Genomic DNA, 18,840 nt, shown 5'->3' with positions numbered 1-18,840 from the left:
TCTTTTTTTTCCCCCTCTCAATTTATTAACCTCGCTTACGTCACTTTCTTCTTTTTCAGCACATCATTTTTACGTTAAAATGTAAGTTCCCATTACAGGAATTTCAAATTACACATTTACTTCAGCAGCTTCAGGGTACCTTCACTAACTTGCGAAGCTCCAGGGGATATTATGTTCCCCATTTGAGTAACACTTTTTTAATAGAATTTATTTCTTCTTTGACTGTAATGACTCCGTGCTTATAGGCATAAATTAAATAATGTAACTTATTTTTTAAAATAAGTTTCCTTTTTTTTTTTTTGTAAAGTTATGCGAAGATTTCGTTTAATTTTCCCACGTTTTTATTTTCCCTTCAATTTATTTTTCACTTTGGCCTTCCCCCCCTACGCCTGCTTTTTTTTCTCTTTTTTTTTTTTTTTATCTGCCCTTGCTATCGTCGAATTTTTAGGCTCATTATTTTATCGTAGTTTCCTTTATTTATTTATTTTTTTTCTCCTCTTCTTACTTCGCACATTCCTCCCCCTTCTTATTTCCCCTTCGCATCAACGTTTCACATCGAGGCTTTACGCCCGCCCACCCTCTATTTACTTCTCATATTTTTTTCATTTTTTTGCGTTCTGCATATTTCTCTCCTTTTTTTCATTTCCCATTTTTCCCATTTCGTAAGAAGAAAAATGCCACACGTGTATTTACCCCAAATATTGTGGCATAGCAAAGATAACAAACGGAGCGACCGAATTTATTCTGTGGACATACAACCACACCCCAACTACTACAGCGTCAAAAAGTTAAACAAGAAATATGAGTTATTTAAAAATTTTATAAAAGATAAAGAGAATAAATGTGGCACACATTTTTCAGTGCAGAATGAAGTGCAGAGGGGGAATACCCCCCCCCTGTCTTCCGTCCACCCAAATGGCATGCAAAAAAACGGGGAGGACATAAACTGCGAGGTGAGCAGCATCCACAATGCGGTGAACCTCCATAGTGATGAAAACGCCGCAGATGATAACGAAAAAAATAGAGCAGTAAAGCAAAACAACCACTGTGACACCAGTTCGGGGAACAGTTCCCCCCAAGAAAACCCCACCCCTGCGTCCCTGAAAGGCGAAGAAGAACATGTAGAGAGTGACAGTCAAGACGAAGAGGAGAAAAAAACAAAAAAAGGAAAAAAAAAATCCATCAAGTTTAATATCGCCACCTGTGGCGCAGATGAATTTGTTCACTTATGGAGAATATACATAAAAGACGACTTGATAGTCAAATGCTTAAGCAGGTTTATAGGTCATAACGGAGAAATAAATTGTGTCCGTTTTAACAAAAATGGTAGATACTTAGCCAGCGGAGGGGAAGATAAATTTTTATACATTTGGGAAAAGAGCAAAAAACCAAAAAATATCCCTCTAGGGTATGACATAAGCTTTCTAGATTACAAAGAATGGTGGAACATAGTAGGCTCATTCAGATGCAGTGGAGTTATCAACAGCATCACTTGGTCGAATAACGACACGTTATACATAGGAAACGAGGATAATAACATTAACATAATCGAATTTGTTAAAAACTCGAATTGCAAAGTAAAAGTTTTAGAAGGACATGCAGGAATTATACAAGGAATATCACTAGATCTGAACAACGAATTTTTGGCTTCCCTTAGTGCTGACCAGACACTCAAAATATGGAAAAAAAAAACAGATGGGAAATCATGGAAACTGGAAAATTCCATAAAAAATATAAAAGCAGATCAGCTAGAAAAACGATCCACCGCTTACATCACGTATGATGAGTATGAGTTTAACGAGAGGGGCACAGACAGGCATGAGCACTCGGCGACTAAAAGGGAGGAGAAGAAAGAAATGCAAAGTGGACTGGACGATTTGACCGAAGAATCCGCGAACGAAAGGAAGGGCGAAGTATCTGAAGGACAAACGGAGAAAGAACAAGGCGGGCAGAAGGGAACACTCGAAACGCAGGCGATACACGCGGAAAATGAGGACCATGAAGAAGATTACGATGATGAAGATAAAAAAAAAAAGAGCGCGCGGAAAGAAGAAAAAGAATTGGGAGAGAATGAAACAGAAGATGAGGAAGAAGAGGAGGAAGAAAAAAAATCAAAAAGATGCTTATTCTCAAGCGAAGAAATGTTGCCTTCCTTTTTCAGACGCATTGATTTTTCCCCCAATGGAGAATTTCTAATTGCACCAAGTGGCATTCAATTCGAACAAATTGAAAAGCTTCATGAAAAAAACCCAAAACCAGAAGAAAATGTAAAAACCTTCAACCAGACAAAAGCGTTCAGCTGCTTCTACATATATCATAAGAATTTGTTCATTAGATACAATATTCCATTTTTTACTGTTTTTTCCCAAACTAGCCATTTTCTAGTAGCCAAATTTAATTATAACACCTTTAAGTTAAGAACACACCAGAATATCCTCAAACGATGCTACAAACATTTGATGAACACAGAGTCGAATGACCCAGATGGATCTAACAGTTTGATTAAAAAAAGAAAAATGTTCGACGAAGCGGGGTTTATTAACGAATTAAAAAATTATGAACATTTGATAAAGCTAAATTATGAGAAAACCTTACTGTTTAACGACACCGAGGTGCAAGATGATGTGAGCGAAGATGTTAGCAGCACCATCTCGGATAGCGACGTCCAGTATGATGACGAGAAAGAGGATTTCATAGACTCCACAGGGGACTACTCCTTGTCGAATAACGTTGACAAGAATGAGGAGGAGCAGAAGGAGAAGGAGGAGTGCGAGGATTTGGCGGCCGAAGCGGAAGACCCTGAAGAGGACACGGAGGAGGATGCCGAGGAAAACGAAGATAACGAGGATAACGAGGAGGATAACGAGGAGGATAACGACGATAATGACGATAACGAAGAAAATGAGGGAAATGACGAAAATGAAGGAGCTGACCAAAATGACCATGACGAAGGGGGGGCGCGCCTTGACCAAAAGGACGCCGCCGACAAGTGCGGCGACGAAAAAAACGAGCTGGAGGTTTGCGAAACGAAGGAAAAAAAGGAGGAAAGATTCATTTACTCTTTGGGAACCTTTGACGGAAGCGTCTACTTTTACGACAGCGAAATTCTGGACACACCAATTAGCATAGTCAAAAATATACACCTCTGCCCAATCACAGATATTTCATGGAACAACCTGGGGAACATATGTGCTTGCTCGAGTTCAGACGGATATGTCAGCTTCTACTACTTTGATCAGAACGAATTGGGCAAGGTGAAGGCGTACAATAATTACTACTTTGAGAAAAAATGCAACGACTTAACATTCGACGAACATTACTTTGAAAGTACCTTTTACGACGAAGTAGATTTTTTTAACAAAGACCAGTTAAATGATTATACGTCCAGCGAAGATGAATGCGAAGAAAGCAACTTGTCGATAAACAAAGAAGAAACGAAAGTTCGAAGAATCAATTTGATCGTGGGTAATGCGGCTAATTTTGTCCTAGAGCAAAATACCAAGAAGTGAGCGTTTTTTTTTTTTTTTTGGCACCACCCTTTTTTGTGAATTCCTCAGTATTTATAAAGTAGACAAGCTGTATTTTGCTTTCCTTTCTTTTTTATTTTTTGCTGTAATTTTAAAAATTATTTGTCCGAATATGAAAAAATCATTCTCGTTTTTTCGTATATCGCATTGTTCAGCAGTTTTTTTTTTTTTTTTTTTACGCCATTCGTTTGGAAGTCGTATGTATACGCACGTAAATGTATGTAATTCCTGCGTGTACACCGGCGGGTAGGTACATATGCTTATATGTGTACACTCGAGTGGAACCACTTGCTCGCACGAGTACTTATATGCACACATGTAGACACGCATCATGTACACGTTGCGCACATCACGTTGACGCTGCTCTCGTGCAGTCACGCATCACACACATGGGCAAGCTTACACGCGCGCTACTTCACGAACAGCCTGAAGAGCCTCACGTAATCTATTCTTTTTTTAGTCCTTTTATTACATATCGTAATTTTATTAAAAAAATGAATTCCAGGGTTAACAAACAAAACGTAAAAAAAATGGGAAACTTTTTTTCTCTCCTCAATTATGTGGGCCTTTACAAAATTGTTCACCACATGAATATCGGAATTGTTGTGAACGAATATTTCCAGAGGGATGCTTTCATCCGTATTATTTTCAAAAACAATTTCAAATTTGTACATTTTATTTACTACGTAAAAAGGATGCTCATTTTGCTGCAGGTATATCCGGACATTATCTGTAACAATGTTTTTTTTTAAAAAGTGGGAATTGTTTATGCCTTTACCGCCATTGCTCGTGAAGAAAAGCATCTCTATGTTGGCTATATTTTCATCGCAAGGAGTTTTCAAAATGTGTAATTTGCTTTCCTCATCCTTTACACAGAAAATCATGGAATACTCATCATTTTGCTTCAAATAATACAGCCCATCATGCGTTTTGAGCGCGTCTTCACATTTTATCAATTCGCATTTTATATCCTTAAATGTAACACCATTTAGCATTATGTTGTCCTCTTCGATATTTCTCACCACCGCCTCTATGTATATTTTGTCTTCCTTCTGCAGTATCAATGTCTTCACGTGGAACGGATTTTTACAAATAAAGTTGAAGTCCTTTCTCAACTTTTTCTTTTCGCTTCCTTGCAGGTATTCCACCGCGCAGTGGACTCTGTGGGGGGCGCCAAAAAAAAAGGAAAAAGGAAAAAGGAAAAAGGAAAAAGTGAAAAAGTAATAACGTAATAAAGTAATAGGGGAAAAAAAAAGTGAGGATAATCGTGTTTGCCAAAAGGCAATCAGGTAAAAAAAAGGGACAAATGGAAAAAATGACTTATTCTACAGCATAAAGTTACAGTGTTCATATTATCACATGTGCACTCGTAATTCACACACAAAAATGCTAACAGGCACCACCAAACGATGCGCCTTTATCACCCTCCGTTGTCCTCATTCTCACGTGAACATGTCCGCAAAGGTCACTAAAAAACTTGTTAAAAAGTTAAAAAAACAATTCGACTGCACTGTGACATGTTCCACACTCCTATAAATATTAAACGTCGTCTGCCTTGTCATAACATCCACACTGATTGAGCTTATTTGAATCTCATTTTTCAAATTATTGGAAATATTAATTTGGGACTTCAAATTCTGCCCAAGGTATATCTTCCGAGAATTGGTCGGCAGACTTAGGCTGAATTCATTTGACAAGCTCAGGTCCTCCTTACTTTCACTTTTTTCAAAATCGATATTTCCTACTTCCTTAATTTTGAACAAGTTCCAAATGTTTAGGTTCAGAGCTGGGGGGCTCAGGCGCAGCAGTTCTATTTTCACACCTTCCTTCGGGTCATTCATTTTGTTTCTTCCGCATGGTTAGCCGTTGCCTAGCATAAGCACAAGTGTGTGGAGCGGCACATGGGTATGGGGCGGCACATGGGTATGGAGAAGCACACGGGTATGTTTTCTCCCATACAACTATGGGCATGTGCGCATATATTCCCACTTATATCCCTCGCATTTCACTTCACAGGGTTAAATTCGTTGGGATTTTCTCCCTTAGCATCCCTTCTTTGTTGTTCTTTTTATTGCTGTTATCAATTGGGCTTCCTCTTCCTTTTTCTTTTCTGTTTGTTTCGTTTTGTTACATTATGCTTTCTTTTGCCCTCCCTTTTTGCGCCATTTTAGCTTACGCACAGCCTTCACTTGCGCCAACACGTGCCTCCCATTTTTAAGTGCAAAAAGCTCCTTCTACCAGAACGTCCCAAGTAGGCACTGAAAGTCCTCCCAATATAATTTTTTTTTTTTTTTTCTTCATCATGCATAGCAATTTTTATTTTTCCCCTCAGCGGCAAATTTCTACTTCAATGCGTAGGAGTAGAAAATTTCTCCCCACATTTATCACCCCAAATAACATGTTTGGCGCAAAAATATGGCTGAAAAAAGAATGACAGTTTTGTGCGTATAGGACTTTCAACTGTACAAGCTCAGAAATATATGCGCCAAGGCCCATTCAGCGTAAAGGGGAAAACTCTTCTCATAGGAGTTCCTGGCATATTGAGAAAAAAAGAAAAAGGGAACAACGCAAAAGGAAGATAAAACAGCGCTGCTGGAAGAAAGGGTTATTCATATTGTGCTTCGAAAAAGAGATAGCATTTTTTTTGTTCTGTAATTTTTTTGTAAGTTTAAAAAAAAATGAAAAAAAAATTTACCCAGCAGAAATATACATTATATTCATGTGCATACGGACAAGATGTTCAATTTTAGAAAGCTGCCCCTTTTCGACAGGGACCAAACGAAAGATACAGGTAAAGGGAGGGAGCGGCAACAGAGCAATCCCATAGCGTTTGTCAACATGAACAAATTATATGTTTCTATAAGAGTGTCCCTTTTGCTATACAAGCGCACCATTGTAAAGCTTACCAGTGTATGCATGCGTAGGGTATACACATGCTTGCATATGTTTTCCCCCCGGTGCATACACACCCACGCATTTTTTTTTTTTCCCATTCTTTATTTGCCATACGCGTGTGCCTCCCCACCCCTGCAGGTGATGTACAAAACTTTCTGAATAGCCACGAAGGGATATATTTTTCGACTTCCAAAAAATTTATCAACGTGTTTGTAGACAAGCTGCTTTTTATAGACCCCGTTAATCTAAACGTTACCACAATAAACTCAGATTTGTTGGTCGTCGATTTTTGTTTTTGTGACAAAACGAATAACCTCATTGTGCTTGGGTAATGCGGCGAGTTGGGCTAGTGCGCGGCTACCGCATGAGAATGAGATAGTGCTAAAATGGCATCGAATGAGAGGGAGTGACGTCCATCCACCAAACGAGATACATTACCGCAGCGCTATGTGATTCCCCCTTTTTGTGCCCGCACCACTGCCATTCGATTTATGCCCCTTTTGCCATCACGCGGTTGGTCTAGCGGTTGGTCAAGCGGTTGCTCAATCGTGCATACCTCCCCCTTCCATGGGTGTCCACACTAACCGCTACTTTTCACCCTCCTCCTTTTAGCAAAAGCAAGAATGCCCTAGTATGCAGCATCTACAACATCAGGGCGTACAACTTCACCCTGCTGAAAAAAATACAACTAAGTAAGAACATCGAGAATATAAAGAAGACGCTAATTTCAAAGTGTCTCGGGTATATAACTACCCTAGAAAATAAAAAAATCTCATTTTATCACATAAATAATGATTACTCTATTACGAAAAGTGAATTAACCCAAGTGGAGGAGGAAGACCTTTACGAAAATATGTTCCTCTGTAGAGAGGACATCTTCATAGTGATGAAAAAGAATTCTATAAATGTGTACAGACTGATCATAAAAGATTCTACCATAAGTTATACATTCATCGAATGCATCCCGTTAGAGAAAAAGTACTCTTCGAAAACGAGCGGAGGAACCCCCAATGGAGGCACCAGCAACAGCGACAACAATGGGGAAGAAGACCCCACGAGTGACCACACCAGTAGCAGCAATAATGATAACGGACCACCTCCTTTCCACGAGCCGGTGTTGTCCACGTACAACGAAGAAATAAACGTGTTATACATCTGCCACAACGTATTGAAACTTCTCTTTGTTGTAGACCTCAGCAATAGAAGTTTGGAATACATTTTGCTAGAAAATAAAGTAATAAATCTGTTCGCAGTAAAATTTTATTTAATCCTTCTCACGGAAGTTAGAAGAAAGTTTTATGTGAACATATATGTGATACATGAAGAAATGAAAATGCAGGTCTTCCGAGGGACGTTCAACTGCCTCATAACAAACGTCCTATTTTTTAACAACTTACTGTTTCTAATTGTGGACGAATACATACACCAGCCGGAGGTGAAGGTAGACAAATTCTATTTCTACGAACAACTAAAAATGAAATGGAATGCAGTTGGAGAGGTAAACCATGGGAAGAACAGCAAAAGTGATAGCATAAGCAACATCTTCAAAGAAACAGAAAGCAGCAAATCGAAAAGTTTCGATATTCTCAAAATGTACAATGACAGTATTAACAATAATAGTGGAAGTAGCAACCTGATGAAAGGCGATTTAAAGTATGATATATTTTTGGATAGAAAAGATGAGGCCCGAAAAGATGAAGCACGAAGAGATGAAGCCTCAAGAGATGAAGCCCGAAGAGATGGAAATAACAGCGCAGAGGAGAAACACTACTACTCGGAAAAGCTATTTAAATTAAACAAACTTTTTAAAAATTGTAGAAATCAAATCAAAATCGTTTTAAAAGAAAAAAACATGAACGAAATTGTACACATGTTTAAAAAGAAAAAGTTGTTCCTCTGGTTATTAAAATTTGCCGACTTGAACAAAAATTATCACACCATTAACTTCGGCCATATGCATCACATATATGCCGATTTTTTATTCGAAAAGGAAAAGTACGAGCTAGCTATGCACCATTACATCAACACCATAGGCTTCCTAGAAACGGCCATCGTTATTCACAAATATTTAAACCTAGAGTTATATGAATATTTATCCAGATATTTGGAAAAATTGCACCAAGTTCATCTCTTCAATGACGAGCACACCATGATGCTTCTCACTTGCTACAAGAAAGAATGCAAGAAGAAAAAAATCATATCCTTCATAAGGAACAATAAAAACAAAATAAATTTGCAAAAAACGTACAAGTTTTTATCCAACGTGGGGTACTACAATGTCGTTTTGAAGTTTTCAAAAAAGAATAAAGACCACTTGACGTATATCTCCATCCTCATTGACAAATTCGAAAATTACGAAAAGAGCCTCAAATATATATTCATGTTGGACGTAGAAAATATATGCATTTTGCTCTTTCGCTATGGGTACAAGTTTATCAAATATTTCCCTCAACGCACCATTTTTTTGTTAAAAAGGATCATTAAAAAGTACAATTTAAATTTGACCATATTTATTCCCCTATTCCTTGACAACATAGATTTTTTGTTTCTTTTTATCCTTAAATTTCTCGATAAAAAAAATTCAAAGGGGGAAGAAAGAAGAAGAATCGTGATGGAGGCAGATGACCCAGGTAGGGATTCCCCCCCAAGTGGGCAAAACCTTTCGATGAAGCAGGGGGACGACCTCCGAAGATTTACCCACGAAAGAGATAGCCTCCCCCCCCTCGCCAACGACACAATCGCCAACGACGAAGCCGCGACGACGGCCAACATCATAAGTAACAAAAAGATAGAGTTCGACATCTTCAATGGGGAATATGACTACATCCTCTTCGTCACCGTCATGCAGATTCTACTTCAGAAGTACAAGACAAAAGAAAAAGAGAACCACGTCCTCACCTTCAACATAGATAAGCTGATCAAAAATGAAGATAAAAATATAACCTTCTTATCTGCCATCCTGCTGTCCATTTATAACTACAACAAGGGGCTTCTCTACGTCTCCAATAAAATGAACAAGCATGACATGTCCTTCCTTTTTACTACCCAAAAGATGGTGAAAAAATTCAGACTGATTTATGCTAAGCAGGCTTTACACCCCCCACTGCAGCAAATCAAACTTCACAGTGATAACCCCCCCCTGCGAAGTTACAACTTAATGCAAATTACAGATGAAAAATTTGCGAAAAAGCTATTTAACACGTGTATGCACCTCATGAAGGTAAAAGGCTCCATGTGCCACAATTACATTTTTTATTACCTGTCTTTACTAAATGATGACAAGTACCTCACGCGGTTTGTAAAAACGTTAAATAAAAAATCATCCATATCGTTGCTGCACCTGATAAACGTTCTGCGAAAGTACAACAAAAATTATGGGTGCGTGAAAAAATTGGTGATTTCCTATATAAACCAAATGGATAGAAATATAAATAAAAAATATGCCCAAATAGTGAGAGATAAAAGGGAGTTATATAAAATTAAAAAAAAAAAAAAAGCCAGCCAAAAGTACAACTTTCACATTATTGATAATACTTATTGTTCCATCTGCAAAGAAATGTTATCCGTCCCAATTATCCACTTCTTGTGCAATCATTCCTATCATTTTTATTGCCTAAATGGGGAGGAAGATTGCATCCTTTGTCGAAATAAGGATAATGAAAAGAAGTTACTGAAGGAAAAAGCCAAAAATGCCATCAACAATTTTGATGAATTTTTTAAATATTTGCAAGGCTCTCAAGATAAGTTTTCCTTCATTTCGAATTATCTATCTTATGGTGTTACTCCAAGTAAGTGAGGAGTATAGTTCTTATCTTTCTGCGCCCCAGAGGGAATGAGAAAAAAAAAAAAAAAAAAGGGGGGGGGAAGGAGGGGATACAGGCCCACCTCTCCACCATGGAGATATTCTTCCCCGTTTTATCTGATCCCGTTTTTAAAACTGGCACACCATTGCGTGGCGTAGTCATAAAATGGGCGAAGTTGCGGCTGCACATCTGGGCAGCCACACGCTGCGGCAGAATGGTGCGGTCATTTGGCCCCCTCGATGTAAAATTTGTTTTTGTTTTTAATCATTTTTTTGGATATTTTTTTGAAACATTACTGCCATTTTTTTGACACTACTGACAACGCTGCCATTCCTTTGGCATTTTTTAAATCTTTTTTTTTTTTTTTGCGTACGTCGTACGGGTGTCCCTATCCTGCCTTTCCCCATCTGACTGCATTTGTGCCCTCACAATTGCATTTAGCCATGTGAAACTTCCCCTTTTTTCACTTTTGAATAACGTAAGCGGAGGTTTTATTTGACCACCAATATAACAATGCACACTTTTTAACTCTAATTAAACCTTAAGTACTATGAGTGCTCATTTTGGGGGGAACAAAATGGAGCGACCCAAATGTGCTTGCTAGGATGGGCAACGTGGATGCCTACTTCACCTCCCCCATGCGCAGGGGTATTGTTACATATTAGCAGCTGACCAGAGTGTCCTACAGTCCCACCTATAATGTCTGCTTCTTTGCTGCTATTCCTTTGGCTATCTATCCGCAGGGGTACCCCTAAGACATGTTAACACATTTGACAGCCCTCACAAAGAGCAAGGAGATCATCCCCGTCTAATGGACACCGCCACCGCCATGACCACCCATGATGCAAAACAACCTTGCGAAACTTATCAAACGTGAAGTACCAATCAGTGGTTAGACCACTTCGTCTTGGTTTTCTTCTGATCCGTTTCCTCCCCTTTCTCGTTAAACAAATCGATGGATAAAAAATCATGAGGGTTGTAAATATTTAAAGGGTAATTAGATGAATACACATCAATTTGAAAAATCTGCATAATTTTTTCCAAAATGCAGGGGTTTTTATACTCATTTGAGTTAATTATATTTTTATTAATTGTTAAATTTATTTCATACAGTTTTGACAGTTCCTCTATTTTTTGGTTCAAACAATCTGAGTATTCATTGGGGGGCAGGAAAAATACGTCATCAAAATTGCTTTCGTTCACGCTGATATTGCTAAGGTTGTTACTTTCTAGGAGGTTGGATCCCTTCGCCATTGTGGTGTCTCTCTGCTCACTCACTAGTGGTGCGCTCCTCTGTTTGTTTTGCTCTTTCTTGTGATGTCCACCGGGCAATACTTCAGTGCTGTGGTCATCTTCACCGTCACCGCTACCATCACCGCCACCACCATGTGGCACCTTTTCTGCACCTTTTAATTTACCCAATAAAGGCGCTTCAGTGGGGGTCCCCTTTTCCTCTGCAATGCCATCGCTACGCATTTCATCTGCGTCGCGTGTTTTATCCCCCCCGGGTGCATCTGCTCTTCCCGCATCCCATTTCTTCGCTAAATGGATATCCGCCTTCTTTTTAGCACACACGTCATCGGTCTCATTTCCACCAAGATCGTGTTTTCCATTCTTACTAGCGCTATTGTCCCTTCCCCTTTCCTCATTCTTTTTATTCTCTGTGCATTTATTCCCTCCCTCCGCTGAATCTTCGTGTCCAATCTCCCTTTTATGGGGTGCCTCACCGCGTTCTTCGTCGCTGGAAAGTTCGTAGTCGACTAAATTCATCCTAACGAGGAACGAGAAAAAAACCAAAGCATAAAGGGACTATTCCACGTGGTCTACATAAAAATGTTAATAAATAACCTCACGTGTGCGCTTATGTGTACAATACCCTTTTCCTTCTTTATCGGTTCCGAAAAAGCGTTCGTCCTTTCAACCGCAGTGGTGTCTTTTATCCGTTAAATCACCACTGGCCTGTAAAAAAAGCGCGCACACAGCAAATGCCTTGGCCCATGACTAAAAATGCACAACTATTTCTTATTTTTGACTAAAAAAGCGAAACGAACGTGCTATGCATAACTGTGAGTACCCCCTGATGCACACGTCACCCTTTACCATTTCGAAGCTCACAGAATTAGGCACACATGTATCAGGGGCTAAGACAAATGTCACACCGGGTGTGGTTTGATATTGTTATAAATGCTCACGCGGGGTACACTTAAAACAAATGTTCATAAAAATTATTCAGCAGATACTAAAAATAAAATTCCATTATCTGTGCAGAACGTAAAGACGTCAGATGAAATGACGACAAATAGTGAGGCACAACATTATTGTAGCTTTTTTTTTTTTTTTCCTTCTTAACCATAACATCGCAACGGTCAGTTATGATTAGCCTTCCTTCACCTTGAAGTGTAAATGTTCAGATCTGCATTTTTCGCCCAGGCCCTTCAACGGCAGGGATGCATTTTTGTGCCTACGTATTTTTTATGTATTATTATCTCCGCAGAGAACACGCTGTATCTTCCTGTTTTCCCAACGAAACAAATGCAAACATAATTCTACAAAATGTAAAAATGCATCGTCCTTATAAAGCCAAAAACGAAAAAAAAAATGTTACCTTTATTGTGTACAAAAAAAAAAAAAAAAAAATGCTACCTTTTATTGTGTACAAAAAAAAAAAGTTCTTCAAATTTGGAAAAAATTTTCAACCCTTCTTTGAAGTCCCCAATTGGTAGAAGATCCAGTGGGGTGATAATATAACTCCTTAAAATTTTGTCAATTTAAAAATTTTTTAAACATAAACGTTCTTTTCAACATGTAATCAGATTTTTTTATCTCTTCCTTTTTTTCCCCCCATTTTAAGTAGAGCAAAATTTAGCCATTTCACGAAACGGCAGTTTATTTTTACTTTTCCTCCCCCCTTTTGTATTGCATACGCGACTCCAACGACTGCTTAAAACTCGTTGTATATACATAATAAAAAGGAACGCTGCAACACAGTACCCCCTTTTCCGTCACGTAAAAAAAAAGGGAAAGCATAAGAATATGCGCTTAACACAAAATAATGAAGAAAGCAGAATGACATAAGGGAAGATGGCTTTTGTTCGAATCGCTGAAATTTACAATTTACTGGAACGAAAAATTAATTCATAAAAAAACAACAAAAAAGGGAGAGGCACGCACTGTATATTTACCACAACATTTGTGTCCCTTAACGCGCGTTTGTTTCCACCCCAGTTTTGGCAACCTACATATGTTAAAGAAACGAAAGGGCCATGTGCAATCCTCTTTTGCGAACAACGTAACTGAATTGAGAAAAAAAAAAAGAAAACACACAGCTTGGAAAATAAGAGAAACTGAATCTACCTTTTCAACCCCCACGAAAATATCAACCCGAACGGGGCTCAGGTAAAAACTGCCACCTGTTACACATTTCTGGAAGAGAACCCTGCAAGGATAAATAATGCTGATAAATGCGTACATGGATATTAAGAGAAAACATATAAATTTCGTTTTTAAAAATGTGAATTCCTCGGTAAAAGGTAATTCAACTTTCTTTTCGAACTGCACTGGGAATGCATACTCCTCTTCGCAGCCTGTGTCTACAATTTTTCTTATGTGTTCGTAGACAGTTGGGGGAAAATCTCTTTCTACATTTATGTCGACTGTGCAGCATAAACCAGTTCTCGCATTTTTTCCTCTTTTTTTTTTTTTCTTCTTACCACAATGTTTCTCCTTTCACGAATTAGCATGTGTGTGTACCTGTCTGTGCAAACTTCCCCCTCTCTATTTAGATGCCCAATTGCGCACGCAATGCATATTTTTATAATTTTTTTTTTTGTATACTTTATTTATTTTATTTTACTTTTTTTTTTATTTTTTCCCCCTTTCCTCTTTCTCCCTATATATAGATTACAATTTCAAAAGGCCATACTTTGCTGAAAGCTGCACACGTTCGAAATTCTCAAACTGTGAAGGCGATAAGGTAAAAGGTAGTAGCCTGTCCTTCAGCACAAAGATGCAATTAAACCCATTTAAGACGCCCAAATTGAGAAGAAGCGAATACGAAAAGGCGAGTGAAAAGATAATCCACGCAATAAATAGCTACTTAAAGGGGGATACATTGAGCAGGACAAACCCAATTGATAACCGAAACTACGCGCATGACGTCGTGCGTAACGGTACCGCCAGGGCAGACGTGAACGCACGCAAGTTCACCACTCAAACCGCAACAACGCAGGGACATGTAATCACTGAAAAAAATCCAAGCAGTATTATGAGCATACGGGGGAAGAACAGATATTTCCAAATTGAAGTGCGGAAAGGTGTGCACACGGGGAAAAACCAGAACGATGGGAAAAGCTGCGAGGGAACCGGCAGTGTTAGTGCGACCACCGTGGAAAGCAGCACCGAAGGCAGCACTGAAGGAGGCGCCGATAGGGCCAACCCAAACGCGCACTGCGCAAATCAGAAAGAAAACATCGAAGCAGCCAGCGAGGGGGAAAAAAGCACCACAATTGATATACTCACCAGTCGAAACGCAGACAACATTCATAGTGGCGCAAAAAATGGGAAACTCCCAAAGGGAATTCTACCCGTTTACACCAGTAGAATGTCAAAAATAATTAACAACTTATTCGAAAAACACCTCCTTTTAATGAATTGCCTAATAGCGGGCACGCTATATTTCATAGCGGATATAGCCTGCCAAATGATGGAGGTACATAAAAAAGACAATGAATATGATTTTTTAAGAACGGTGAGAATGTCCACCATTGGGTTAACTCTAGAGGGGCCAATCATGACATGGTGGTATGGGAAAATTTTAGCAAATTTTATAAAGTCCAAACCGAATACTTTTTTGTATAAATCTTTTATACCTACCTTGTTTGATAATTTTATTTTTGGACCTATCCACTTAACAATTTTTTTTTTTTATAATGGTATGTTAAAAAATCAAAGGAAGTCAGAAATTATTGACAAAATTGTGAATACTGGGATGAAGGTTTTCTTCATTTCTTTGATGACATGGACACCATTAACTTTAATTAATTTTGTTTTTGTTCCGAGGATTTATCAAGCCACGGTGGTTTTTTTCGCAGACTTTTTTTGGGTCATCTTCCTCTCGTGGTGCGCCAACAAAAGTTGAGCAGGTGCTGCAGGAGTCATCTGAACCATGCGCAAGCAGCGGTGTGGCCAACGCGGAAGGGAGATAACAAAGGTAAAAAGGAAAATTTTTACAAAGAAGTGAAAAAAAAAAAAGATTAACAGGTGAGTGACTCGCATTTTAGCAGCGATTAAATGCGCATTTTTTTTCTCACTCATTTTATGTTACCAGAACGAGAGTTGTCCATTTTTAAGAACATTTCCCCCCAAAGAAGAAAAAAATGGCACATAAGAAAAATATAGCAGATTGGGATATGAAGGGAACCCCACGCGCTCTTCTTACCTATGCCCTTTCTAGGCATTTATAATGGAGGGATTCTAACAGGATTATATAAATGTGCATACGTATGTGTGTACATATGTGTGTATTTTTTTTTTTTTTTTTTTTTTGCGCGGTGTGCAAGGGGAAATGCGCCCTCCCCCCCCGCGCGAGTCCAAATGGCGCTCGGCCAAACATTTTGTTCCATTTCGCACATTACATCTTTCGCGTCTTCCTAATTTTAACCACGCCTACCATAATTCAGTTATCTTACTCTTTGTATTACCTTCGAATTTATGTGATCATTTTCGTTTTACTTAATTTTTTTTTATGAAATTCCCCCCTCCCAGTTCCCATTTTGAAATTACTCCTTTTTTTTTAACCCATTTGTAACCCTTTTTTTTTAACTTTGAAAAATATCACCCATTGTTTTAACGCGTATGTCATTACGTTTTATAATATTTAAACTAATCGCAGCGATGTAAACTTCGCAAACGTTTTTACAACAAATGAAACATCGAAGAAGAAATTAAAACTCAGAAAAGAAAAAGGAACAAAGAGGCACGTAGTAGTAAATTAAGTAGACGGGGAAAACGAAAAAAAAAAAAGAAAAAAAAATTAAAACGGATTGGCTTAAAAAAAAGGAATACTCACAGGGCTAAACGGTTAACCCTCTTCCACTACTCACGCACGAGGAATGCTGAAAAGAGTTAGCGACCACACGTAGGTGCAACTTATATTTATAGCGTGGTATATTTTTCCTTTTTCTGAGGAGAGAAAGCTGGAGTGAGCGGGGTTGCACATTTAACCCCCCCGGTCTTTCCGCTTCTTTCCTTGTTCGAGTAACTGCACCTTTCAATCTGGGAATGGTTCACCAAATTTTTTGGCAGCCTTGTCAGTTTTTTTGTTAGCCTTTTGGGTAGCTTTGGGGGCAGCTTTTTGGGCAGTTTTTTTGTCAACCTTTTGGTTAGCTTTTTTCCCCTTTTGCGAGTCCTGCTCCTCACTTGTTTCAAACGTTAAACTAAAATCGCTGCCGCGGTTGTGACCGTTTCCCGGATCGCTGGCGTCCTTGTTATCGCCACTGCTGAGCTTACCCTGAGCAGTCTTATCACCGATACGACTATCCCTGGTGTGTTTGCCACCCTTTTGGGGAGCCATCTTCGGATCATCCCTCATGTTCACTTGGCGTTGCTTCAGCATGTGCTTTCTATCCTCCTCGAATATATCGTACCTATTATCATTTGAAGAACTGCACCACGTTTCCATTTCAGTAATTTTCGAGGATGCTCGATCTTTCATTTTATTTTTCTTTTTCTTCAGAGAGTTATCTCCCGGGAAGGATGGCACATCAAAACGCTTCCCATTACTGTCACCATTTATGTGTCTTAATGAGGATGGGCTCATTTCTTTTTTCGCATTTTTTTCCTTTTTCTTTTTGAAAGGATTATTTTTCTTCTTTTTCCTTTTTAATTTAATGTGCTTTTCTATAATGAGGAATTCCTCCACATCGGAGTTGTCAACTTTTTTTATCTTCACTTTTTTTTCGTTTTCCAAAATGTCATAAAGTTCATCGATATAGACCAACGAACTGTTGGTATTGAAATTGCTTTCATCGTTAAGTGCTAATGTGTTGTCCTTTTCTTTTAAGGGTTCTCTCTCTCGGTTAAAATTTCGTAAATATAAGTCATTGTAATAGTTCATATTATTCCAACTTGACTTATTATCGCTTCCGAAATCGAAGCGGTGGTTGAATTGGTCAGGCGGGGTTCTGTTTCGTCTGGCTTGTATGACTTTCTTGCAGCTGTTCCCCATGATGCGGAAAAGGCAACAAGGGACGGCAGCACCAATGATTCTTCCTCGACAAAGTGGCTAGCTGCTACGTGGTTAGCGCAGGATAGCTAAAAAATGTGGACGCTCCTCAAAAAGGTGTTTCAAGGAGAAAAAAAAAATGCTAGCACAAATGGGTAAACAAAAGGACGCCTAACGAGAAGGTTCACAGATTTGCAACCTTCGAGGGTCACCTCAACTTAGGCAACTACGAAGGGGGAGCTTCTTCCTCCACTTCTTCTCCCTTTTATGCCACTTCCGTTTGCTCCCTCCCAACGAATTGAACGAAATGTCCGTGGGAAAAAAAAAAAACAGCATGAACAAAGGTCAAACGGGGAATCCACGAATGGAATAATTCCTATCCATTGCTACTGGGAACATTTCGCCCAAAAGTGTAAGACGTGCAAATACTTAATCTCGCGTGAGAACAGCTCATCTTTTTGCTTCCAAGACACAGGCGTGTCCCACACTTCTACGCACGATGAACGCACAATAGGAAAAGGAATGTAATTATTACAACAGAGGGGAAATGCGCATTATAAGTACATGTATATGTTTATATACGCACATGCACACATTTGCGCGCTCAACAGGTACCCATAAATGCGTCTTTTTTGCAGTAAAAAGAAATGTGCCGAGTGACACATAAACAGTTGGAAAAAAAAAAAAACAAAAAAGGGCTGCACACTCTTCACATTTAATAAGAGGCAATTTTGTTCTGTTGTTTCACATGAATGGAAAAAAAAAAAAACATACACATGTAAAAAAATATACACAAAAAAATATACACATATATATATAACTCAAATAATGCTTTTAACGTACGCTATGTTTGAAGCATTTGAAAAAAACTCAACCGCATTAAGGGAAAGAATGAGGCAAAATCATAAGACAGCATTGCAAAGGTGTAACTTGCGAAGAGTCACTTTTAACCATCCCGATTTTAATGATGAAACGAAAAAACACGCGCAAACGTGTTTAAGAGTGAAGATAAAATGGCTATCACTTAAGAAGTGGAGAAAAAAGACGAAAATGGAACGAAAAAAAAAAGAAAAAACGAAAAAGGCAAATGAAAAGGGCAAATTTAACAAAGCTCGTCAAACCAATCTCGATAAACTCTTACACATAGACGCCACTTACCTTTTCAGTCTGCGCTTTTTTTTTTTTTTTTTCCTTTTCTTGTTTTTCCCCCCTTTTCTACATTTGCCAGTTGATAAAAATAACATTACGAAACTGTTCATTTATTCTCAACTTGCTTCGCGCATTTGTCTTTTCGCGTCTTTTCCGCAATCCATTTTTGTCACATAAAAAAGAGATTACGCAAATCGTGCACACTTGTCTTAACTCAAACGCGAGTTGAGCAAATTTTTTAAGC

At 38.7% G+C, this 18,840-nt stretch overlaps 6 protein-coding genes across 6 annotated transcripts, besides 7 other annotated features; 3 read left to right on the top strand and 3 right to left on the bottom strand.

Annotated features, from left to right (window-relative positions):
- Nucleotides 1–674: 674 nt before the first annotated feature.
- On the top strand, nucleotides 675–4,050 carry PVX_097595 (hypothetical protein, conserved; the record flags this gene model as incomplete). The annotated part of the gene is made up of 1 exon (XM_001613129.1): nucleotides 675–4,050. One exon carries the CDS (start codon nucleotides 675–677, stop codon nucleotides 3,507–3,509), a length of 2,835 nt encoding a protein of 944 aa, XP_001613179.1. The 3' UTR covers nucleotides 3,510–4,050.
- Nucleotides 1,497–1,553: a microsatellite.
- Nucleotides 3,938–5,707, bottom strand: PVX_097600 (hypothetical protein, conserved; the record flags this gene model as incomplete). The annotated part of the gene is made up of 2 exons (XM_001613130.1): nucleotides 4,974–5,707; nucleotides 3,938–4,688 (listed from the first exon to the last, which is right to left on the bottom strand). The coding sequence occupies exons 1-2, from the start codon at nucleotides 5,366–5,368 to the stop codon at nucleotides 3,938–3,940; spliced, it is 1,146 nt and encodes a 381-aa protein (XP_001613180.1). The 5' UTR covers nucleotides 5,369–5,707.
- Nucleotides 4,236–4,263: a microsatellite.
- A 556-nt stretch (nucleotides 5,708–6,263) lies between the features above and the next one.
- On the top strand, nucleotides 6,264–10,218 carry PVX_097605 (hypothetical protein, conserved; the record flags this gene model as incomplete). The annotated part of the gene is made up of 3 exons (XM_001613131.1): nucleotides 6,264–6,318; nucleotides 6,561–6,750; nucleotides 7,035–10,218. The coding sequence occupies 3 exons, from the start codon at nucleotides 6,264–6,266 to the stop codon at nucleotides 10,216–10,218; spliced, it is 3,429 nt and encodes a 1,142-aa protein (XP_001613181.1).
- Nucleotides 9,199–9,239: a microsatellite.
- Nucleotides 10,032–10,051: a microsatellite.
- Nucleotides 10,219–10,593: 375 nt separating the features above from the next.
- On the bottom strand, nucleotides 10,594–12,807 carry PVX_097610 (hypothetical protein, conserved). Its single transcript, XM_001613132.1, has 2 exons — nucleotides 12,102–12,807; nucleotides 10,594–11,996 (listed from the first exon to the last, which is right to left on the bottom strand). The coding sequence occupies exon 2, from the start codon at nucleotides 11,993–11,995 to the stop codon at nucleotides 11,111–11,113; it is 885 nt and encodes a 294-aa protein (XP_001613182.1). The 5' UTR covers nucleotide 11,996; nucleotides 12,102–12,807; the 3' UTR covers nucleotides 10,594–11,110.
- Nucleotides 12,808–13,515: 708 nt separating this feature from the next.
- Nucleotides 13,516–13,540: a microsatellite.
- A 691-nt stretch (nucleotides 13,541–14,231) lies between these two features.
- On the top strand, nucleotides 14,232–15,362 carry PVX_097615 (hypothetical protein, conserved; the record flags this gene model as incomplete). The annotated part of the gene is made up of 1 exon (XM_001613133.1): nucleotides 14,232–15,362. One exon carries the CDS (start codon nucleotides 14,232–14,234, stop codon nucleotides 15,360–15,362), a length of 1,131 nt encoding a protein of 376 aa, XP_001613183.1.
- Nucleotides 14,247–14,286: a microsatellite.
- Nucleotides 15,361–15,380: a microsatellite.
- Nucleotides 15,381–16,493: 1,113 nt separating this feature from the next.
- On the bottom strand, nucleotides 16,494–17,450 carry PVX_097620 (hypothetical protein, conserved; the record flags this gene model as incomplete). Its single annotated transcript, XM_001613134.1, has 1 exon — nucleotides 16,494–17,450. The coding sequence occupies one exon, from the start codon at nucleotides 17,448–17,450 to the stop codon at nucleotides 16,494–16,496; it is 957 nt and encodes a 318-aa protein (XP_001613184.1).
- Between the last annotated feature and the right edge of the window lie 1,390 nt (nucleotides 17,451–18,840).

This window comes from Plasmodium vivax, chromosome 10, assembly GCF_000002415.2.
Source record: "Plasmodium vivax chromosome 10, whole genome shotgun sequence".
Classification (NCBI taxonomy): Eukaryota; Apicomplexa; class Aconoidasida; order Haemosporida; family Plasmodiidae; genus Plasmodium; species Plasmodium vivax.
This window is presented reverse-complemented; position numbering and strand designations above follow the sequence as displayed.